Genomic DNA, 24,180 nt, shown 5'->3' with positions numbered 1-24,180 from the left:
AACTCCTGTATGCAAGGAAGAACTTCTCTCTATGAACTTGGCTCAATCAAGATTCGAGGGCAATGTCAATATGATGAGAGAAAAAAATTATTCGAAATACACTGAATAAGAAATACGTGATTTCTAATCCTCACCAAAGGGTGAGGATCAGAAGACATGTTTTGTAAGCAATTTTAAAATATATATGTTTTTTTCATGAATTTATATTTTTAAATGCACCCAAACAGACAGTTTGGTGTGTATCTAGACCAAATGAATAGATTTTATCCAAATCCACACAATCACACATTTTGGGGTGTATTAAGTACCCTCAGAAGGTTCAAATCAGTCCAATATCTCATAGTTTAAGCTATGGCCCAGGGTGGTCTAGACCCTGACTCCATGGGAAATTTGAAGATGTTAACCTACATCATCTTGTTCAAAGATCATGGCCTATTTTCATCATCTCATTACTAAAATTCAGGCCGACTATAATATCTTTGCACAGGAATGTGATATAAAGTTTCAAACCGCAGGCAGCAATGCATAATGAATTGATTCCAAACAGCAGGTGGAAGCATGGAGCAGGAAACATCACGTATTATGTCTTTCCAAACCGTCATTTAATGTCAAATGACTAATGTAAATCATTAGCTTTGAAGAATGCAGATGCAAGCTCTAGTTGGCTACAAAGATGACAACACCTAACCATTTTGTTCCCCCTACCCAAAGGGGGGGGGGGGAGGGGGGGGAAAGACAAGTCCAAGGAGAAAAAAATCAAACCAGTGTCCGTCTAACGGATGATTTTGTCACTCATAAGGGCTATCTTTATACATGGACCAGAACTCCAAACTAGTACATGGAAAGTCTCATTCCTTGCATATGCCATTAGCCCCATTGCACAGTGATTTATTATGGGGATGAGCCCCAGAGTAAACAACTCAACTAAGCTCTAAGGAAACTAGAGGGCAGTTTGTTCACATCTAACTTCGAATAATCTCTCAATACAAACTCCACCTCACCAACCACCCCTAGCCTACGAAACCACCCAGCCAATATCTCTGATGCTTCTTTGCCAATGATAACACCATCTCTTTCTAAATCTATGAGAAGGTCCATTGCCTTCTTAAGCCTGTTCTCCTTTGCATAAGCAGCCAACATCAACGCTACACATTTATCGCTAGGCTCTAGTCCAGCACTCCTCAGATTTTCAAACACACTACGTGCGTCGTCACTCTGACCTGCCACTACATAAGCATTAATGAGAAGTGCACACAGCTTAACATCAGGGGTCATCCCAGCAAGCTGGATAGCATCAAACACTCTTTGAGCACCTTTGGTATCACCAACCATGGAGTAAGCTCTTAACAATGCCTTAAAAACTTCTTTTCCTGCATATATTTCTTGAACTTCCATTTCTCTTAGTAAATTTTCTCCTTGCATGGTCATTCCAGCTCTCACATAAGCCATGATCATTGATCCATAAGCTCTTTTATCAACTGGCACCCCCAGCAACTTGATCTCTTCGAATGTTGCTTCAGCCTGCTTAAGATCACCAGCCTTGTTGTACATGTGAATCAGAACCGTTAGTGTCACCTGATCACAGGACAAGCCTCTGTTCTTCATGGCTAGGAGAGCATTTTCAGCATCTTGCAACCGATTTTGCTTTCCATAACCATCAATTATCTTGGTGTAATCACGAACATTGGCTTCAAATGATTCTTGTGGGAGGGCAAGTTCTGTTACCTAAGAAGAATGTATCAGACAATAAAAATATAGCCACATGACTCAATACTTCATTTGCATGTAAAATTAACACAAATTTAAGAGGTCAGTAGGAAATAACTTGTGCAGAGAATGAGATTATAATTAGGGAGATGGTTGGGCATGCTGCCAGCTTTCAGTAAGCCAGCGGCATACATCAATCACAGGGCTGGACATAGGAGGGCAAGGGGGTCTTTTCCAAAGAGGGAGGAGAGAGGAAGACTCATGCTGGGCACTGTGGTGGCATCCCAGAATTTTCCCTTATAATTATTAATAATATTCAAGAACATGAATAGCCACGGTCCAACCCATGTTCCTATGTAAGCCTATTGCTTCAATAAATTATAATACATATGTGATTATCTGAATAGAAAAGAACACATCTTTATTAACCATCCCTCCCCAAAAAAAATAAATAAATAAATAAAAGGAAGACACCTTTATGTGGGAACCAAAGCTCAAGAAGTAAGAATGGAGACTGTTTGATCATTGGGGGCCCACAACGAGTCAAATTTTAGTCATTCCTTGTTTGCATACCTTTTTTTAGGTCTTTTTTAATTTGATCTTATTTAGGTTATCACACATGGAGAAACTGAGATAACACAATAATAAGGTCAGTCATGCCAGGGTAGCTTTGCCATTTCTAGAATTAACGTCCAAAATTTCATCTTTTTGTCTGTGTTTTAAGGGACAGCAGGATGGCATTTGGGAGTAGCAATTGGAAATTTGGAATGGTGAAAATGTCAGACATTTCGACTAACCAATTCATAAACTAGTCAGACAATCTTTCTATGAAACAGCAAATGTGAGCACTGATTGTCCAAGATGCTATCAAAATGTTGAGTTGACTGGCCCCAGAAGACTGCAGTGACCAGTTGTTTTTCACGAAGACTGGGGGTAGCCCCAAGCACTGATTCTATGTTTTAATTTGATCTTTCTGCATTCAACTCCATGCAATGACTTACTCAACCTTCCCTTCTGAAGCTCTATGGAGGTAACCCCAAGCAAAATTGTTTTTCTTGCCTGGATGACTGTGAGAATCAAGATTTTAATGGTTGACTACCTTAATTCCTAAATGGCAAATAGACATCTTCTCTGCAGAGGCCAAAAGGGTCGCAGAAAGCATCCAGATTCCTACATATCTTATTTACTACCCTTTCTCTCGGTCAATTGGATTTTCTTCTTGGAGAGAGTTTGAGATGAGTTGGTCTCCTCCTCTCAATTTCAAGGTGCTCCTTCAAAGCTGGCAGATTAAAGCCCTAGGCCAAAATCACAATTCTGGTCATTGGAAGGGATGAGTGGAAAGAATCCAACCAAGTATTTGGCAGAAAGAAGCTGTTGCTAAGGCCATCACCATGATAACTAGAACTTCCTTTTTTCGATCCCAACTTCTTGTCCAAGGATGATAAGAGATTTTTGGATACTTGTACAATTTCTGGGTTGGAAATTTTTTTTTTTGACAATGACTGATACTTTTACAGCAAGTATCTCAAACAGCATTCGTTGAAATAAATCAAAATTGCTCTGAGTTAGAAGGAGGTCATTATCCAACATGAATTTGAGCATTTGATCATCTGTATTTATTAAGTCACTCACTCTAATACAACAACAACAACAACTCAGCCTTATCCCAACCAAAAGGGGTCGGCAGCATGGATCTTTACCCTCCAATCAACTCTGTTCGAGGTCATACTTGATACAAGGCCTAAGCTATGCATGACATTCCTCACCACTTATTTCCCTCCCTCTAATAACAATACTAAAATATTGTAATTCACATTAACATGTCAAAAACAGGGAGCAAGTTATAAGCTATGTACAGTGGGGAGATCTAGGTTGTTGCATGAGAAATTCAGTGGGAAAATTTAAATGGTGGTACACCTTAAAGGTAACCCTAAATTTAAGAGTTAAAGATTGAAGAATGTAAGATATGGAGAACAGAAGTACTGAACAAGAGTCCTAAAGAACTATGCAAGGCCATCCTTGTGGCAATAAAACACAGATTCCATCAAAAGGATATAGAATGAAAATAATTTTCCTCATTGTTAATCTAGAGTAGCAGGTGCCTCATGCACTAAGACGCTTTTTTGATAATCTAGAGTAGGAGCAAAGTAATTCAATGAATTTAAGCTCTCCCATCCACTGGCATTCTAGTACCTATCATTGTAAACAAAAATTCCAAGATAACCCTTTTACAGTACCAGATACATCATAAAGCTTCTAGAGAAATTCTTTCTAAAATCTCTAGGGGCAATCAAACCTTTAATAAACATGACCGGCATCTTCAAACCCAACTTGCAATTGAAAAAAAAAAAAGGTGGAAGTACTGAGCTCCCAAATGGTTTGTTATTTGTTTTCAGAATTTCAAGAAACAAAATCAGATGCGATTCAAGGATAGAGTGGCTGGTAAGTTCAAAGAAGACAAATTTCGTAGATCACAACCATCAGAAACAAAGTAAACTAATTAAACACCTTGCAATAAATATAGCATAATTTAAACTAAAATTAGAGAAAACAGTCCCAAAAATGGACACATTCATTCATCCAGAAAACAGCAAACATGGGCAAATAACAGATACAACAACAACTCAGCCTTATCCCAACTAAATGGGGTCCTCTACGTTGATCCTTGCCCTCCAATCAGCTCTATTCGAGGTCATACTTGATACAAAGCCTAAGCTCTAAGGTCATTTTAGGTCTGCCCCTGGCTCTTTTAGTTCCTTCAATATGAAAACAATGTCACCAAGACACTCAAATTAGAAAACAATATACGGAAAAAAAAAAATCACCTCGAATAGCAGTGGATGCTCCATCCTCTTCAATTCTTTAAGAACTGAAAGCCAGTCGGCTCTTCTGGGCCTCATGATTCTCACCCATGCGTCCAATAACTGAGATAGATTTTTCTCTTGAGAAGAGAGACACATGATCTGTCTCATGAGGGCCTTACATCGTTTGGTCATCTTCCGCGGGAGCTGAGATATCGCCTGCTTTTGTTCTTCTGTGGCGCTGTGGCCTACCTCAACCCACTTCAACCTCGGTCTCTCTTCTTTCAAATCACCATCTTCTTCTGTTTCTATCCCATTAATAGTAACCACTGTTGTCCGTATAGGGGATTTAACCGGCTTAAGTGTTCTGGGTTTCCAAGGGAATGAGACCCTCCACGGAGGGTCATGATGGGTTCTCCAAATGACACAGATTAATGGCTTAACTGGGTAAGAGTAAGATTGCATGTAACAACCAGAGAAGCTCATACCCGATCACACTACAGCAAATAGCAGAAACCGGGTGTCGATAAACGAATAAATTTGATAACTGATAGAGGAAAAGGAAAGAAAACGGGGGGGGAAATGATGACAGATGAAAAGATAAACTTCAGAGTTGGTCAAAATGCAAGCCTGGGCAATACTAGATAGCTGCAAAGTCCGGATCTGTCGCTGTGACGAGGCGCAGGCTCCACCCGACCAGGCAGCGTTTTTTCTTTTTATTTTTTATTTTCAATTCATTGCTTGCCAAACAAACACATCATAGAAAGGATTTTGAAAACTACATTAGTTCTCAAATGTCTCACATCAAAGCCGCATTCAAGATGATAGATCATGTGAATCGTTATCCTTTGCTGTTACTGTGCTGTAAGAGCATAGGATAAAAATTTGTGGTTTTGCTATACACTTCCTTCTGTCCATCTGATATAGAAACAATGATTTGTTTCAATCTCAATCTTTTCCCAATGAAGGTTTCTCATGTTTGGGGTGGTTACATGAACGGAATTTTCTTAGTTAAGACGAAGTACCGCCTTCTTTACAGCCAAGTGAATAAGAATGAATCTCAAAGATCATTCTTCACAAGGAGTAGCACTTATAATCATAATCCTAATATTGTATGAAAACAAATATGGAATTGCCAAACCGTGCCAAACAAAAAATATTAGGTCCTTTTTTTAAAGGTGACCTTGTACCCTCAATCTTATCTACGGGGAAGCTATTAATCGATATGGTCATGTTCCAATCGACCCATACTACCTTTGCTGCATAGCCACTTCAGAAACTGTTGACCATATGATGCACGTTCACAATAGTAGTTTGGTTTGGTGGCCCCTTGTCATGTATTGTACCATCTTTTGAGAAACCCCCAAACGTACTTATGGATTCAAAGTTGAAACCCTGTCTTAACACATGGAAAGAAGATGAGTCATGAAACACTTGGCCCTCGTTGCTTTATCTATTGGTATCTCTTGAAAGCTTGCAATGATTTCATTTTTTTTTGTCAAAAAATCTAGTCTCCAACAAAGGCAAGTCATTATGTCCATCAAGAGTTCTGCCAAACACTTTGGTGATCCTTTTGGGACACAATCTCTTTGTGTTTCAAATTAGGCCAACATGTCGATTAGAAATGGAACCCCACTTCGTATAAATCCCTCAACTAAATAGTGGAGTAGCCTTCTTTAATGATTTGTCACATGATACTGTGATATATTGTTCTAGATCATAAGGGAGAAGGCCTCGTCTATGACTTGTCACATGGTGGACTTGTCGAATTATACTTGCCTTTCAAATTTTTATTTTGTGACTTGATTGACTTTGTTTAGGTTGAAACTTAACATACGAGCAAGTCTCTTTCTATGTATTTATTTAAAACTTAAAAGAAAAATTTTATAGGACAATCATATGATCGACTATAATGTATGATGTAGAATGTTTGACAATTAAGAAATATCATATAGATAAAGTCAATGTATCGGAGCTGAAGATGCTGAGATGGATGAATAGAAAAAACTAGAAAGGATCAAGTAAAAAACGCTCATATTAGAGCTGGTTTGGGAATAGCTCCAATATATGATAAGCTATGAGAAAGTCGTTTGAGATTGCATGACAATGTTCAACGGAGGCCTTTGGATGCTCCAATGCGAATGAGTAAATTTATTTTTTTTTGACAATAAAGCATATATTAAAACCACTGAAAAAGCTACAGTCTTATCTTAGTTCTGTTCCTAAAATAGCATTCATTTGAAGGAGGTAGAGTTAGATAGTATAAGCTATGCTAGAAGAGTTCGAGGCTCAGTCCATAAGTTCACAATAAACACCTAAGGAAATCCACGATATGGGGAGAGAAAAAGGAGAATTAAGCAGGTCATATAAACTTCTGTTCGTAGTCCAGATGCTCTTTAACTTAATAGATTATTGTCCCACCATCTACCATCCATGGAAGAGCCCAACCAGATCCGCCTCAGTACTATTAGAAGTGTGTAAGCAACCTGCATTTATTAGCATATGATGTCCATCTATCAAAAGGTAAAAAGCCCACTGAGCTAGTTTAAGTGCGGGTTCAAAAATTCCTGCGATCAGTAAACCAGGTAATTGGGAGTTAATGTTAACAGGTAACAAATTGCAGAGAAGAAGGTGTGTACGCTCATTGTTATGGTCTGATTTTGACTTTTGGCAAGGGGGATGAATATTTAAGTCATTCAACCATCTAATGACATTCTTAATGATCGATATGAGATCGGCCTTATTAGCACATAACGCAACCTTGTTTCTTACAAGTTACAATCCAAATAAAATAAAAAGTGATAATAAAAAATCTAGGGCATGCCTAACCTGACCTTAGGAAACATGGTGAGAAAAAAAATGTACAGCTTAGGACTTGTTTCAAATATAACCTCACATATAGCTGATTCGGGGGCAATGATTCATGTAGTCGATCCCATTTATTTAGCACAAGTATGAGTTGTTTATTGTAAACAAAATATACTTGACGATAGTTGTTAGAGCCAAAAAAATAGAGGGGAAAAAAAAAAAAAAAGTTTTGCAATTCACCACATGATATAGTGCTGGTTCGGGTTGTGGACTCGAGTGTCAACTCAACTGATCTTTGTCCGCAACTCATAACCGTAATGTATGAGTTGCGATTCGACTCTTGTAATTAAACAGCAGAAAACGTCGGTTCTCCCGCCAACGGATCTCAGGCTTCAGGGTTTAAGCGGGGTTTATTACATTCAAGAACACAATCTCCAATCATCTTTCTTTCACTTCTTCAGCCGCGGATCATAGTCCGCCATTCTCTGTTACTCTAAGCATAAGTAATTAGGTATACCTTCATCGTTCTACAGCTTTGAGCTTCAGCACATTTCTGAAACCCTAGAGTACTTACAAAAATGAGTTACGCGGCGTTCAAGATGATGCACTGGCCGACCGGAATCGAGAACTGTGCCTCCGGATTCATCACGCATCGTGCCGATTTGGTTCCAGAGATCCCTCTAATCCAAGCCGACGACATGGAATCAGAATGGCCGGCGAGGAAAGGAATTGGGCCCGTCCCTAACCTCGTTGTAACTTCTGGTAACGTTCTCGAGGTGTACGTTGTCAGAGTTCAGGAAGAGGATAACAGAGCTTCACGGCCTCCTTCAGAAGCGAATCGTGGTGGTATCATGGCTGGAATTTCTGGCGCTTCGCTTGAGCTAGTCTGCAACTATAAGTATTTTCCAAACTTCTGCCTTTTTATTCATTCCCCTTCCCCCGCATCCTGTCTAATAGTTAAAGTTTAGAAGAAAATTTCGTGTTGCCTGCGTTACGATTGGCTCAAAATAGTACTCACAATGTTCACATTACATGGTACAATAATAGTCTAGCTATAACCGTCATCGATATTAGTGTCATTTCAATAGTACGAGAAGAACTTCCGTTTTCTGCCATTCTTTTCTGATGATTTATTCCATAATAGGTAAAGAAGAGTTCTGAGTTTTTTTTCAGTGGATTTCACTGAAAGCAAGAACTTCCAGTGCAGCTGTGGAATTATAGGACCCCTTCAATTTTTTTTAAAATTCATCATGTAGTGAAAATTTGTTTTTGGAAGTCCAATGTTGGTGAGTTCCGCCCTTGTCGAGCAAAGTTTTATTATACCTGTTTCCCAAAGATTACTTTTCTCATCGAAATGTCTTTTGATTCTGTGGGATTATAGAGGAGGGGGTGGAGGAAGTAGTGATTTCATTGACGGTTTGAAGTTTCTGGAAGGAGGGGTGGATGGAGGAAGTAGTGATTTCATTGACGGTTTGAAGTTTCTGGAAGGAGGGGTGGATGGAGGAAGTAGTGATTTCAATGATGATTTCAAGTTTCTGGAAGAAGGATGGTCCAGAGTCCAGACAAAGTGATCGGGAAAAGAGAACAATGGGTGTAACTACTTCATGTTCTTTATTTGCAGGACTTCTGACATAAGCCCTTTGGAAGGCAAAATAACCATATCCATAACCACTTGGAATCGACAGGAGTGGACCTTGCGAAGGATTCTCTAAATACTTTCCCTGAAACTCATTAATATGTTATAAACTCTTCATAGGAGAAAGAGATGGGAATATATGATTGCTGTCCCAATCAAAATACAGGTGGACCAGCAATGCTTCAAGTATCCATTTGAAAAACCATCTGAAACTGGTTATTTATCATGCTCCTAGGAAACCAGCACCATTTTAATTCCTTTCTAGAGGTCATTTTCAGCCAGTTTTGCTGATTATTTGACAGCACCTCAAATTCGAGCTGTTGAGGCTTAGGTCTTTCTAGTAATGATTACTTAATAAGACCACTATATTGGTTAACTGCATGACTAGATATGATCTGCCTATCATCTACTCCTAATCTTCAAAGTGCATACAAAGTTTAATTTGAACTAGGCAAGGCCATTTTATGGAAAACCTTGTATTATTTTCTCGCTCTTTTTACCGTTGAATCTTTGCCTTTTGCATTTATGCATGACATATCACAGATTAGCACCAACCAGTGTATTGAGCCTAATGTGATAGGCCAAATTTATCATGTGATGTACTTGCTGCTTTTGCAGTTTGCTTTTGGGTTGAATAAAATTCATCATACATGAAAAGAATGCGATTGGCAAAATTTATCAATGACAATTTGGAAGGAGAAAAATGTTAAGTGTGGGCACTAAGTGTAAGCCTCCTATGAATATTGTGAATCTGTAGAACCTTAATAAGTTGGATACATGGTGAATAATACTGTTCATGTTAGTCTTATGGAGTCAAGGTAACTTATATTTTAGTGCGACCATGTATGATTTGAACGTAGTGCATGAATCAAACCATAAATATTTTTGTCCTTCTATTCACATTCATCAATTTATATGTCCACTTCTTGCTGTTTTAGGTTGCATGGTAATGTGGAAACAATGGCAGTGTTGTCCATGGGCGGTGGTGATGGTAGCAGGAGAAGAGATTCAATTATCTTAGCCTTTCAAGATGCAAAAATTTCAGTGCTTGAATTTGATGATTCAATACATGGACTTCGTACAAGGTGAGATGGAATTATGGAAGGACAAAGTGTTCAACCAGAGCTTTCTTGCTTTGCCTACATGTTATATGGATAAAGAATAGGAAACAGGGAGAAAAGATTGGAAGAATGGACAAGACATTTTTTGTTTACTTTTGTATTTCTCTTTGGTTTTGAATAGCTTCAAACTCCTTTAAGGTTTTACCGTTTTAGAAACTTTTTGGATTTGCAGCCAGGCTGGAACCAAGTTCAAAACTGAGGTTTAAAATCTCTCTACCAGCTTGATGCAATTGCAAACTACTTTTGGAATTTTAAATATGGCATTGGCCACAGGAGTGTGAATTTATCAGATTAGTTTCATAAGTAGTGGTTTCTTGGATTGGTCATTTTACGTAGTTTTTGATCATTGGGTATCTGACTGATTAAACTAAGAAATACAATAATGACAATGCCATACATTTTTTTTTTTATTGTTATCATCATCGTCGTGGTGGTGGTGGTGGTTGTTGTTAATAACAACAAGAAGAATAATTATAATAACAACAAGAAGTCAACAACATAACATTATTATTAATAGTTATTATTCCCCTACAAATTTTAGGTCCCAGTAATCTTTGATGAATTTTTATCTTATTATAATTTTATTTGAGTTCTAGGGAACTGATATTCCATAGGTCTGTAATCCTTAATCTATTTCACATTTTATATCAGCAAAGAAAGGAAAGTGAACTGGCCATATGAATGAAGTCATGGAAATGGCCACACAAAATTTTCATTCAGTTTATTCTTGCTTCAGATTTTGGTTTTAATTCTTAATAATGCTACAACTTATTACCTTGTAACAAAATGGTCGAATTAGTCTCGCTTGAATAGTAAAACTATCGTGAAAATGATGCTTAAAATTGGGCCTATCGGTCATGTCCATTTTGTTTGGTACAGTATATGGTGTATGATGAATTGATGATATGGTAGATGGTACGATAATTTATGACACTTATGACTTAACAATCTAGTCCAACAGTGTATCATATCACTGCTAACAATGCCTTGGTTTCTAAATTTTGGACAAAATTTTAGTACTAGTGATGGGCTCAATATGATCTGGGCTCCTGATATCATTCATTTAATGATTTAGGGTTATCAGCTTTTCAGCCATTTCAGCCATTTCAGCCATTCCGGTCTAGCTTGACAATTTACGCTGAAATGCTCTTTTTTGGAAAATGTTAAGAAATACTTTAAAACAATTTATTGTCGCAAGATTCTAACACAAAAATTCTCATAACTACAACCAAGCCCAATTCACTATTCCATCCATACTTTTTGTGCTTCAATTTTTGAAAAGGTTTGTCTGAACTTCACCTCTATAGGTGAAGTTTGGTTGTAACCTGACTCTATTTGACCTATAGTTATTCACTGTGGCACTTTGAGCTAAGGGCAAAAGTGGTCATCTGACCAAAACAACCAATACACAATGACTGAGAATGTTCATCTTCTCTCCCTCTGATCTTTTTCTCTGACCATGTAAAACCTTAAGTTTTGAACCTAAACCATGAAACCAGTAATCTTCTCCATCTCAGATAATCTTTTCCACCATTTGAAACCTTAAACCTTAGACCATACAACCTCAGATCATGAAACGTTAAACATGAAGCTAAAATCTAAACCTCCCTCCAAATGTATGAATCCTCTGTGAGTGGCGAGATAAACGGGGGCAAAATTTCCACCCAAAAAATAGAGGTAGTTGCCAGAGCATTGCAAGAATAACAAGGAGAATAAGAAGGATCAAGACAGTTGCATTGGTACCCGTTGATATTCTAGTAAGGGATGAAGGGAATAAACAAAATTACTATGTTATATCATTAAAATGATACCATATGAACCTGTGGGTGAAGATAGTCCTGTTAAAGTCAATTTGACACCTCTTGAGGTGTCAACCGGAAAATTCCTCTTTGATATATAATATCTAATACATGTGTCTTTACATATGCGTGCACACATACATCCACCAAAAGTGCAGAATGAAATAGCCATAAAACCCAAAAATTTCATTTCGGTCAGGCTGAAATGGCCTTTAAAATAAAATTTACAATCAAGCACTATAGCACAATGCTACAAGATAATATTTTGAACCATGCTTCTAGAGCATAGATGGTGCTTCGGATCAAACTTATTCATAATCACCCTTTGTATGACAAATGTATGTGGATATTGCCCCCCCATCCCCAATTTTTTTTGGGGCCTCAAATGACTTTATGAATGATATCCAGAAAGCTATCTTTTGTTTAATTTTTTTTGTTTACGTACCTTGTTTGCCTCCCTTCTTCTTTCTTCTTAAGTTGTCTGCCCTTGAAAGGAAGATGACAATTGCAGAAGACAACTCTTATTAATATTGAAAAGGAGGACACTTCTGTTTTATCTAACAAAAACATTTCTTTTTCTTGTTATCTGTTTTATCTGGTGGGGTGGTAATTTCATGATTTGCATCTTTGTTATTATCCTTTCTGCAGCTCTTTGCACTGTTTCGAGGGTTCAGAGTGGAATTATTTGAAAAGAGGTCGTGAATCATTTGCTGGAGGTCCATTGGTAAAGGTTGATCCTTTGGGCCGTTGCGGTGGAGTTCTTGTTTATGGCCTGCAAATGATAATACTTCGGGCTGCTCAGGTGCCTTCTGATAACATGTCTTTTTTCAGAATTTGTTTTGCCTTTGAAGGAAGTGCAACAATTTAGAAAATTAATACATTTTTGCGATAAGAAATTTTGCAGAAATCCTTCATTTGCTGTGACTTTTCCATTAACATGCATGGAGATGCATGACAAGACAATTTGACTGTATGGGGCAATTTGACATGCATGTATTGCTGCAGTAGCAATGCTTGTCTTCTGATATAGTGTGATACATTCTTGTTGATGGACTGGACTCGTTGAAATGTACTGTTGTCTTGCCTAGAATCCATTTGTTATGGATGTTAAGCACACATATTTATATATTTTTTAATAATTAACTTTTTTTAATTTATATTTAAGAAGTATATGGTAGTACATCCTCCACAAGGGGAACATTGAATTGAGCTTGCCCCAGAAATTAGTTTACTGAGTAGAAAATGAAAAAAAGGGTATCTTTGTTTTCATGAGTAAACTTGGCTTCAAAGGTTTTGTTCCATTTTGATTACTTGGTAAACTTTGTTCCAGAGGTTTTCTTCCATTTTGATTACTTGGTCTTCTTAATTTTCTTGTGTTTTCTTAGGCTGGTTATGGCTTAGTTGGAGATGATGAGGCTAGTGGTTCTGGAGGCACAGTATCTGTTCGAATAGAGTCATCGTATGTAATCAGCCTACGTGATTTGGATATGAAGCATGTGAAAGATTTTACATTTGTACATGGTGAGGGCAATTTATCAATTATTCTTTGTTGACCATGTACTTAAAACATGATGTCTATTTATCATTTGTGAGCAGATATGTGATCGGTAACTATGAGAATGGCTAGGATGTGGAGCTGTTAAACTTAGGATGTTTAAAGAATTGCCTTGTATATGGCTTTCGTGCCACCTTCCAAAAAGGCAGTAGTGGAAATCAATTAAATTGAAATTGTTTACATATTTGAAAAGTTAATTTGCTTGGAGAAACTGCTTTAATTTTTATTTTATGGTCACTATAATAGCTTTGGCTATCGTTGCTTGTGATCGATAATTATTTGACAATCGATTTCCATTTTTGTTATAATATTATGCATCTAAATTAACTTACTTATTTGAAAAGGGGTCCTTAGTAAGTAATGGCCTCATCAATGAACAATCCTTCCCTAGAGAAGGGAAGGGATCTTCTATGGCGGGGACAACAGGTTTCCAAAGCTTTTTTCCAAACTAAAGAGGCCAAAGGGGTAGGAGAAGAAAAGGTGGTCAATGTCCTCGAGGCCATTCTAAAAAAGGATATTGGAGGGGGAAATAGTCAACTGGAGGTGGAGGAAGGATTGGGTGGGAAGGCAATGGTTGAGGGCTCTCCAGATAGTGAAGCTATGACGGGGGAATATGACCTTTAAACCAAACAAGGTTATGCCAAGGGATAGTGGGGGCATAAAGTCTATCAAAGTCTCAAGCTGAGTAGGAGCTAAAGAGGCCATTTGGGGAGGGGAGCCAGGAAACAGTGTCAGATATTGAGAGATTAGGGGTTGGGAGGGGAGGGATGCCCAGACCTGACAGAGGCCAGGGGGGATGGAAGGGGGGGGGGGGGCAGGAACCTTGGTGGATGATAGAGGAAACAAAGGAAAATTTGGGGATACCAGATAATGTAAGACTAGAACCTGAATAGGTCTAATCCCAGGCAAGATGAAAAGGAAAATATAGAGATAGAAAGTCTTCCGGTTCGTCAGATCTGGAAGTGGGGATATTTTGATGTTGATTTGTATATAATGTCTCTAAAGAACAAGAAAGAGAGCAATGGAAACAAAAAAAAAGAATCATATGAGGGAACCAAGAGAACAATAACTAAAAATAAGGGAAACAAGAGAACAATGGGAACTCAAATGAGGGAACAATTTCCTTGGTTGAAGTAACAAATAAAAACCTACAAATTTGTAACCTGTTGAAGCAGCAATAATCTTGATGTAATAATCTTCAAGAAATCAATGTGACAATCAGTTGAAAGAAATCCCTGCAGCTTGTAGCACTGTTGAACTCGATTTGAACAAAATTAGGGTTTGGATTCAATAAGCGATGGAAGGGGGTTGAGGAAGGGAATGGCTATCTCAGCGTGGGCTTCTCCCCCAACCTATCTCAGGATTTTTGGAAAGGCTAAAGCCAATATTTCATTAATCAAATTCGTGTACCATTGCTGGCCTCCCTTACAAACTTATATAGAAGACTCAAAAATAGACTTAGACACTAAAAAGGAAAGGCCTAACCCCATCCTTGACTAATAAGGTAACCTAAATTGACTAAGAAAGTGAAATAATAAAGAAAACAAACTCAAAATAGGACTCTAACTAAACTAAGGAAGTAAATCCCGTTTTCCTATTTTCTACCTATATTTTAGGCCCATTAAATTGGCCAATAACAAAATAAACCTATGGGATCAAAAGCCCAACAACTACATAACCCAACCCAAAGCTTATTTTCAATAAAATAAGCCCTCTAAGTGACTTATTTACATCACCAGAAGAGTAAACCCTTCGTGCACCAACCGTGGAAAAGAGGACTCCCATAGGGTGCTAGTGTTCAAGCCAGAGGGAGGTGTATGTCCCATCGACGATCTTAGAGATGGTAGCTCTAAGAGCAATGGGGCGGAGGAGGAGGATTTTATGCTAGCCCAGGTGGAATCTACGGACTGGTGGGCTGTCCAAAGGAAATCCTTTTTGAGAGGGTAGGAGTAAACCCAGTTGACCTAGATACTATCATGCTTAGAGGTGATTTTCCAGATTAGTTTGAGAATGCTTGCTATAATGGAATCACAGATTCTTCTCAAACCAAGGCCACCCTCAGCTTTGGGAAGGCAAGTAGCAGCCCAACTGAGGGGATGGAGGAATTTGGAGGATTCCGCTCCTTTCCAAAGAAAAGTACAAAGTACGGATTCTAGGGCTGTGATGACAGATTTAGGCGGCCTGAAAATGGCACACCAGTAAATATAGGAGGATTGGAGAACGGATCTTATCAGCTCAACCTTCCCAGCATAAGATAGAAGTTTGCCCTTCCAAAGCTGGAGCTTTTGAGGAATAATGTCAAGCATTGGGGTAGAGTGATGACCAGTCAACCTAGCAGGGATCAAGGGCAGACCCAGATACTTGACGGGGAGGCAACCAAGGGAAAACCCCATTAGGCAAAGGAGGGCATCCTTCTCTACTTCGAAGACACCCGAGAGGAAAAGGTGGGATTTCAGGAAGTTGATGCAGAGGCCTGAGAGACTCTCGAAGAGGTGCAAGGAGGACATGATGGAAGAGATAGAGGAGGGATTGACCTTGGAGAGGATCGTAGGTTGTCAACAAAGGTGAGATGGTTGAGCTTGAGGGGCTTTGCATTTGGGGATGGGGGAGATGAGAGGCAACCTTGGCGAATACCGATAGAAGAGGAGAAGAAGCCAGCTGGAGAGACATTCACGAGGATGGAGAATTGGGGGAAAGAGATACAAGAGTGGATCTAGTGGATAAAAACAGGGGAAAGGACATCTGAGTTAAGACATCACAAAGGAAATCCCAACGAAGAGAGTCGACAGCTTTGTGGATGCCAATTTTCATTAGAGTAGCTTGGGAATGGGATTTCCGATCAAAACCTCGGACAATTGATTAGAGCTGACCAGGGAAGGGACCACCAATTGGAGACGATTAGCCAAGATTTTGGCAATGAATTTATAGAGGAGGTTGCAAAGAGAGATGGATCTGAAGTCAGACATGGAGGAAGTACCTTCCTTCTTGGGGATGAGACAAAGAAAAGTATGGTTAACTCTATTGAAGGCATTATCTGAGGTGAGAACCGGGGCACTACCTGAAGTCATTGATGCCTAATTCTTCAAGGGAGTCATTGAAGGCATTAACTGAGGTGAGATCCAGGGGAGTACTGCCAATTTTCTCATGTCTAAATCTGACTACATTGAAGTCTCCTCCCAAAAAACAAGGACGGGAACCCACTTGGGTGCTAAGGAGGGAGAGGTCAGCCCACAAAGGAATCCTGGCAGCAATACGGTTAAAGGCATAAACGACCGTGAGGTGAAAACAGGAAGAGGAGTTGGAGGTGCAGAAATTGGGGGGGGGGGGGGAAGGAGGAGGAGATGGAGATAAGAATTTTAGAGGGGTCCCAAAGGATGCAAAAAGACTATTAGGGCAGCAATCATAATTGGAGAGGAAGGACCAAGAAGGGGCAATCGAGGAGGCAATGCGGAAGGCATTTTTCAGGGAGAACTCGGGTTTCAAGCAAACAACAAAAGGCACAATGAGAAGATTTGATGAGAGGGACGCTAGCGGGTGAAGGGGATGGGATCAAGGGGGTGGGGATTGAACCAGGGAGGACTCGTCAGGGGCGCTAGCGGGTGAAGAGGATGACGGGTCAGGCAGAATGGGTGGGTCGGGTCCAGGGGGTAGGATTAGGTGGGTTTGACCCAAGGGGCAAATCAGGAGTGTGGGGTCATGGTGGATGGGGTTGGTTTGGGCGTTTAGGTGGAGCTGTGACAAAATGGGACTAAGGTTAGGGCCAGAACCAAAAAGAGGGCCAAGGGGAGGGCCCTGGTTAGGTTGGGGGTAGTGATTAGGGCTGGGGGCACAGATAAAGAGGAATAACCACGGTTTGAAGGGGGATTAGGGAGAAGGGGCGGAAGACACTTAAGAGGAGTCTTCAGGATGGTTCAAGGCAGGTCAAGTAAAGGATGGGAACAAGTGGTTGGCCAATGGTGGGCGGGAGCAGGGGAAGGTTGACAAGGATGTACAGAAGGTAGGGGGCAAAAAAGGGGTCAGAAGAGGAAATAGTGTTTTTCTTGGAATGTGTTTAATATTCAATATACGGAGATAGTGATAATTAATCAGCAAATAATTATTGTAGTTTGCTGATCTACAATAGCCACGAGATTATAACATTAGAAACTATAAAATTATTACGTGAACAGTATGGCATAGGGACGGCTTTGGTTGGTAGGGGACCTCGGAGTGAGGGGTATCGTTAGTAGTTTATACCGATGAGATGTACAGATCTAAACACATAACGCATCGATGTGATATAGATCACAACGTCCAGATCGGAGGTGGCCCTATCGGAGGAGGGGAATCCACCCACGCAGGAACTCTTTAAGTCTAAGGAGAATTGGGGCAAAGATCTCGACTTGGCACGAGAAGCACGCTGCCCTTGCCTTTATCATAGATTGCTACTGAGGTTTTATTGCTGCTGCTAGTTTTGTTTATTACTGTTTATGTTGTTCTTTTCCTTGTTATTCTTGGAATTTGTGTGATCTGTTTTGCTTCAATTTCCCATTTTTCTTGGATGTGTTAGAGATGTATGATAGTTTTGCTAAGTTCCCTTGGAAAATGGGTTTAAGGAGTTTGTTTTGCGAAGGAGCTTTCACCGGCTTGGATTTTTGCACATGCCAGCTTAGGGGGAAGCAGAAAAAGACTTCAAAATTTGTCTGCATCAGCTTTATTTACATGATTTTCATCTCAGTAGTACTATGTAGGAAAGCTGTTTGTGTCTCACGTTTTTTCTTAGAAGAAAGTCATTAATATTTGTTAATTCAGAGGGAAATGTGCCTTGCATGGTGAGACACGATGCAGATGACTAGTGCAATTGTAGCTAACCAAGAGGGTCCCTCATTATCTAGATTGGACTCATCATTCCTCTGTATGGCTAGATAATGGTGGACATGTAGCCAGGGTATAAGTGGGTTTTTTTTTGGTTATATTTGGTTTTTCGGAGGGATTTTTTTATAACTAGAGCAATGTCTCTCCGCCAATTTTATTTTTCTGTAACCATTGTCTAATAATTTATTTTTCAATATTCAGGTTACATTGAGCCTGTTATGGTAATCCTTCATGAACGCGAGCTTACATGGGCAGGACGTATCTCTTGGAAGCATCACACATGCATGATTTCTGCGCTTAGTATTAGCACTACTTTGAAGCAGCATCCCCTCATATGGTCTGCTGTAGTGAGTAATTTAACTTTTAAAAAGCAATTTAAAATTTTTTTAATCCAAAAAAAAAGAAAGAGTAACAATTCAATGAAAACCTTTAGATTATTGAATCTGTGAAACAGAATGCAAAACCTCATATAGGTCTGTCTTGCAGTAGTATTATGGGCTCTAATGTTTGGACTACTGTTGAAACTTTATGATGTGGCTACTGCATAATCATAAAAAGTAGGAACCAACAGGGTTTGCAGCAGCTGCGACAATGTATTGGGCAGTCACATGGCCTGTTGGACATGTGCATGTCTCATAGTTCTCCGTCTTGATAGAATTGCATATATCTATTGGGACAAGCTAGTACTTTTCTAGAGCAGTATATGCCTCAATTATGCTAGCAAGAGTTGGAAATGGAAAATAGCTCAAAGGACTTCTAATGTAATACTGGTTTGAATGCTCAAATCAGTAGCCAATAACAAGATCTTTGAATCAAAGGATAAGTTCAGATTATGATGAATTGTAATAACAAAAATCAGATGATTGGATGGGCTTAGAACTTAGGTTGAGTGTAGGTAGGTTAGGGGAGAAAGTATGCTGAAAGTATCAGCCAAATCTGATGGTTAGATTTGGAGTTATGATTGAATCCTAGCTGCAGTAGGAGTAGGGGTAAAAGGATAATTTTAGGTTCTGAAATTAGGGTTAGACTATAGTATTTAGCTACTGGTTTCAGACTTGAAATAGGTTTGTAAACAGTGGCCAAATCAGGGTAGAAAACAGGATCGGTTAAGGTTTAAAGGATTGAAACAGTGTGTTAATGGAGGTAGGGGCGGGAAATCATAGTACTAAAACTCGTGAAATTTCGGTCGAAATATCGAATATTTCGAGTATCTCGACCTGTCCGAAACGAAACGCAAGTCCGATATGAAAAAATGCAATATTTCGAATATTTCGGAAATTTTGGTCATCTCGTTTTGGAAATTTCGGAAATCTCGGTAATTTCGGTAATCTCGTTTCGAAAATTTCGGAAATCTAGGTCATTTTTGGCATTTTACACCCATAGAAAATACCATATTTCGACGAAATTTGGGTCAAACCGAAACACCGAAACGAAACGAGATTTAGTACCATGGTGGGAATAACAGGGATATCTTCAAAATTCAAATCTGACCATCAGAACTAGGTCAAATTTGAATCAATTTATTTTCTAGGGATGATGAAGGTATGGTAAGAATTCAAATCAATTGGGTGACTGGTTGCTCAATCTAGAAAAACACCTAGTATGTGATCTAAAAGAAAGCTAGGTTCTAGTTGCAGAAAAATTCAAGAACAACTTACTTGTTAATGGCTATAATTTGAAAATAGAAACTAGAACAAGAAACCAGCATTAGTATATGAACAAGAGCACAAAACGATCCACCCGGGCTTCACACCGCAAGGTGTCAATCGGATCAAACACTGATTCCTTCATCCTCGATCAAACACTAGGAGTTCTTAGCAAGGAAGACAAGTTGCAGCAGCAGCAACTCTGATTTCTTTTTCTAAAATTCGTGTACAATGCTTGCCACCCTTAAAACCTTGCATAGAAAACTCAAAAAATAGACTCAAAACATTGAAAAGGAAAGGCCTAACCCAATACTTAACTAATATGGTAACCTAAATTGACTAGAAAAGTGAAATAACAAAGAAATAAAGACACTAACCTAACTAATCCCGTATTTCTAGCCTATAGCCACAATAAAACCCATGGGATCAAAGGCCCAACACATATATAGCCCAACCGAAAGCTTATTTCCACTAAATAAGCCCATTTAGTCCAACTTAAACAGTTAAATTTACCCAAACATTGAACCAGAATTAGACCATCGTTCAATTAACAAAACAAAGACTTGAAAATAAAATTAAGTATAGAAATCAGTAAAAGTAAAAACAAAAGCAAAACAGTAACTAGTAGGCCATGGATTGGCCCACTCACTTGGATTTCTTCTTCCTTGAATAAGTCTTCAGATCTGCATCAACTTCATTAAAACCAGTCATACCCTAATTATATGGCTCAATCTCTTCAATTCATTGCTTATTTGTGAAAAAAAGAAGTTAAAAGGGCAGAATTTAACTTTTCAGTGTAAATAGGTAATATAAAGCAACTACTGCAACAGCTAATTTGCCTGTGTTTTATTCCAGAATTCTTCAAGAACATATAAGGGTGCAACCTTAGGCTGGCTGCTGGAATAACCCTGGTTTGATCAGGCACCAGTTGATTTTTGTATAGGCTGAGGTGGGTTAGTGTTGAGGCCTTGCCCCTAGTTTACATTTAGTATGTTACTGTAGTGCATAAGACTATAAGTTTTGTGTATATACTATCGATATATTATTATACACTACAATTAATATGCTGATATAGATCATCCTGAGGTCTGGTTCAGCAGGGTTAGGATTGTGGAGATGTACCCTCAGGATGGATTAGGGTTGATAGCAAACTGGCTGAAGTTGCAGCCTCCTAAAAACATGCAGTCAAGAGCCTAATAAGACATTTTGACTGAACTAAATACCCAGTTCCCACAATTTGTCATTAATGAGCCTGAATAAAGATTGCAAATACTAAGTTGACCAAAGCACCAACATTCCTGTAACATCTATGATTCTATTAAAGATGAGAACATTTCTAATCTACCTTTAAAATATAATCTAAAATGCCTACAATGCTACTAGATTTCTTTCAAGGTTGTAAAGACCTTAATACCCTTTATCTGAAGCACTACATTACTCGGGAAGCCATGGGATCTTTGTAATTGTATTTGTGGGCTTTGGACCTTGGATCAAGGTTAATGGCTCCTAAGATCTAATTGCTACTCTAAACCAAATCAATAGGAGCTGCACCAATTAGAGTTTCATCAAGAAGGAAGGTACAACTGAACTCATATTGTGATAATAAGTTGGGAATATGGCTCCTAACAACCCAGAATTGCACAACATGCTCTATCCTCTCTCTGATGAACTTTCTCACCCTCAAACTATTATCTGTTTTTCTCTTCTTGTCATCAGAATCTTCCCCATGATGCCTACAAGCTTCTTGCAGTGCCTTCTCCTATTGGCGGTGTTCTTGTAATTAGTGCAAATTCTATTCATTATCACAGTCAGGTGAAATTTTGTCCTTGTTTATGCACATTTGCTTCCGGCATAACTTTGTGCTTTGTGTATTTGCTTTGCTTATTATACCTGCTACTCTTTTAACATTCTCCCTTTGAGTTGATGAAATCCTCTTCTTTTTAAGTGATACCTAGAATCTTGCATATGCTTTTTGGATTTTCCTAGGTCTGACATCTTCTGTTTCCCTGTTTGCTTTTGCAGTCAGCATCTTGCACATTGGCCTTGAACCCTTTTGCTCTTCCTGTTGACAGTAGGTAATTTCATGTCCACTTATTCTTTTTTATGCGATATTGGTTTTTTTATATCTTTTGTTATTAATGTTTAGATCTAGCATCAGCTATCTGAATGTTATCTAGGTATTTTGTAATTCAGATTCAAAAGATTCAAATTTTCTTATTAAAAACTGGTTTTTGGTTGGATGATGTGGCTGTTGGGTTGTTGTTTACCATCTTAAGACATATTAGTTCATTGATGCTATGCTTTGGCATGAATAAATGCTCTTGGTGGCTTGCTGCTACTCAATAGAGTTGACTTCCAATTTGTGCATGGCTACTTTATGTTGGATAGAAAGGCCACATTTTCAATTGATTAGACTAATATATTATGTATAGCTGCACTTTGCTTCTGACAATTCAGGCATTAGTATTTGCATTGCTCTGCGAATCAAGGTTTCATGCATGAGTCACTATGCACATTAGTGTTCATATTGTTTATATGCATACAAACTCACCCCTCCCACTACCTTGCATAGGTGGGACCAGCACTGGGTAATGGCTTTTATATTAAAAATTTTTAGTGGAGGTTGCTTCATGTTTTTTATGAATGAATTTATTTGTTTTTGCTTCAGTTGGTGGTAACTTCTATCATATGGTTTAAATTGTTGCTGGCTATTTGTCTTTGATAGAACAACCAAAATTCAAACATCAGAGTGCTCTTCCTTTGTGTTTCAGTCAAGAGATGCCTCGATCAAGTTTCAATGTGGAGCTTGATGCATCCCATGCAACTTGGTTGCTGCATGATGTAGCCATGCTATCAACTAAATCTGGGGAACTACTCCTGCTGACATTGGTTTATGATGGGCGGTAAGTGACTTCCGGTTCTTCCATCTAATTTTTCTTTTCCCCATTTGATCAACAATATAAAGTATTTCTTTACTCATTCTGATAACATTTGCTTGCAAGGGTTCATGTAGTATCATCTCTTTGACTTGTTCCAAACATACAAAAATATGAAACTTACAGAATAATAATAAAAAAAGGGCGTATCTAGTGCATGAGGCTCCCGCCACTGCAGGGTCTGGGGAGGGTCATAATGTACGCTGCCTTACCCCTGCTTTCACAGAGAGGCTGTTTCCAGACTCGAACCCATGACCACTTTGTCACAATGGAGCAACCTTACCATTGCACCAAGGCCCGCCCTCTATGAAACTTATAGAACAACAAATGATTAATTCAGTAAAGGCTGCTGACTGTAGCCCGGATAAATTCTGTCCATTCCTATAATATCTAGTACGCCCAATCTATTCTATGTTAGTTTGGCTATGGTATTGAAATTTATTAGATAATCCATGCCATTATTGGCTGATTAGTTTTCTTTTTGTAGGTCAGTGGGAGTTTAAGGCATGCCGTAATTAATAGAGGTTTGATACAGAAAGCGAAACACCCAAAGCCTTCTATATGTTCAAGTTATGTTGTGTGGGACTTGTGCAGCGTCTTACTAGTAGATGGGATACATGTGTTGAGAAGTGTTCTGGATTTAGTTTCAATAAAATTTATTTGGGATTTGTTTTTGCTGGAGCTGTATTGTTTCATGGCAGTTCTCTCTTATAATGAAGATGCCGCGAATCCTGGGCATTTCAGAATAGGCACACCACCTGTGTATGAGTCTATGACACTTGGGGACACAGATTCTGACGCAAACATCATGTGAACATACCTACTATCATTACGCCATAAGTAACTAGTTTATGTATCCTATGAAGAAGGGTTTTGATCCTAGGAGTTGGTGACTTCAAGCCTATGTCCTTACCAGTTGCACTAGTTGGCGCCTTCAAACAGAAGCTTACTAAGAAAAGTAGAACTTATACTTGACTAGTGATCTCTGTACTTACCATAAATAGTAAATATTGGCTTACTAAAAAGCTTAAATTAACAATATTAAACTACTGATACTTACACATCATATCCTTTTTTTCCCTTGTCAAATGTATTAGTTTCAAACTAAAGCTACATCTACTTTCCCAGTTACCTCACTTTCATTAGTCCATCTTTTTAAATTCTAGCTGTTGCACATATATGGTCTATTTCCATAGCAACCCTACACCAATCTGTAATGGTCTCAATCTGCAGAGTTTCCATTCCATATGGGATGAGAAAACAAATAATAGAAAGAAAGGGGGAAAAGGAGAACTTCTTCCTTACCCTTTGGTATTT

At 38.7% G+C, this 24,180-nt stretch overlaps 2 protein-coding genes across 3 annotated transcripts in view; one reads left to right on the top strand and one right to left on the bottom strand.

The window, feature by feature from the left end:
* Positions 1–746: 746 nt before the first annotated feature.
* LOC122663802 (pentatricopeptide repeat-containing protein At1g01970) lies at positions 747–5,076 on the bottom strand. 2 transcript variants are annotated; one of them, XM_043859447.1, is made up of 3 exons: positions 5,038–5,076; positions 4,533–4,995; positions 747–1,725 (listed from the first exon to the last, which is right to left on the bottom strand). In XM_043859447.1, exons 2-3 carry the CDS (start codon positions 4,992–4,994, stop codon positions 925–927), a joined length of 1,263 nt encoding a protein of 420 aa, XP_043715382.1. In that variant the 5' UTR covers position 4,995; positions 5,038–5,076; the 3' UTR covers positions 747–924. The 2 variants fall into 2 exon arrangements, with proteins under 2 accessions (XP_043715382.1, XP_043715381.1); XM_043859446.1 differs by lacking the exon at positions 5,038–5,076 and having other exon boundaries at positions 4,533–5,026.
* Positions 5,077–7,769: 2,693 nt separating this feature from the next.
* The window catches only part of LOC122663801 (cleavage and polyadenylation specificity factor subunit 1), a 59,083-nt gene continuing 42,672 nt past the window's right edge, over positions 7,770–24,180 (top strand). Inside the window, exons 1-8 of the mRNA XM_043859444.1 lie at positions 7,770–8,214; positions 9,891–10,037; positions 12,521–12,674; positions 13,258–13,393; positions 18,483–18,628; positions 21,644–21,739; positions 21,950–22,002; positions 22,699–22,830. Of these exons, the coding sequence (XP_043715379.1) occupies positions 7,895–8,214; positions 9,891–10,037; positions 12,521–12,674; positions 13,258–13,393; positions 18,483–18,628; positions 21,644–21,739; positions 21,950–22,002; positions 22,699–22,830 (1,184 nt within the window). The 5' untranslated portion in view covers positions 7,770–7,894. The remainder of the gene's footprint in view (positions 8,215–9,890; positions 10,038–12,520; positions 12,675–13,257; positions 13,394–18,482; positions 18,629–21,643; positions 21,740–21,949; positions 22,003–22,698; positions 22,831–24,180) is intronic.

The sequence above is a fragment of the Telopea speciosissima genome, chromosome 6 (genome assembly GCF_018873765.1).
Source record: "Telopea speciosissima isolate NSW1024214 ecotype Mountain lineage chromosome 6, Tspe_v1, whole genome shotgun sequence".
Classification (NCBI taxonomy): Eukaryota; Viridiplantae; Streptophyta; class Magnoliopsida; order Proteales; family Proteaceae; genus Telopea; species Telopea speciosissima.
The sequence above is the reverse complement of the archived record's forward strand: the minus strand, read 5'-3'. Positions and strand labels throughout refer to the sequence as shown.

Coding starts and splice junctions, on each gene's coding strand:
- LOC122663802 (XM_043859447.1), bottom strand. CDS start 4,994: ATGAGCTTCTCTGGTTGTTACATGCAATCTTACTCTTACCCAGTTAAG. Junction 1,726..4,532: donor AGCATCCACTGCTATTCGAG/GTGATTTTTTTT, acceptor CATTCTTCTTAG/GTAACAGAACTTGCCCTCCC.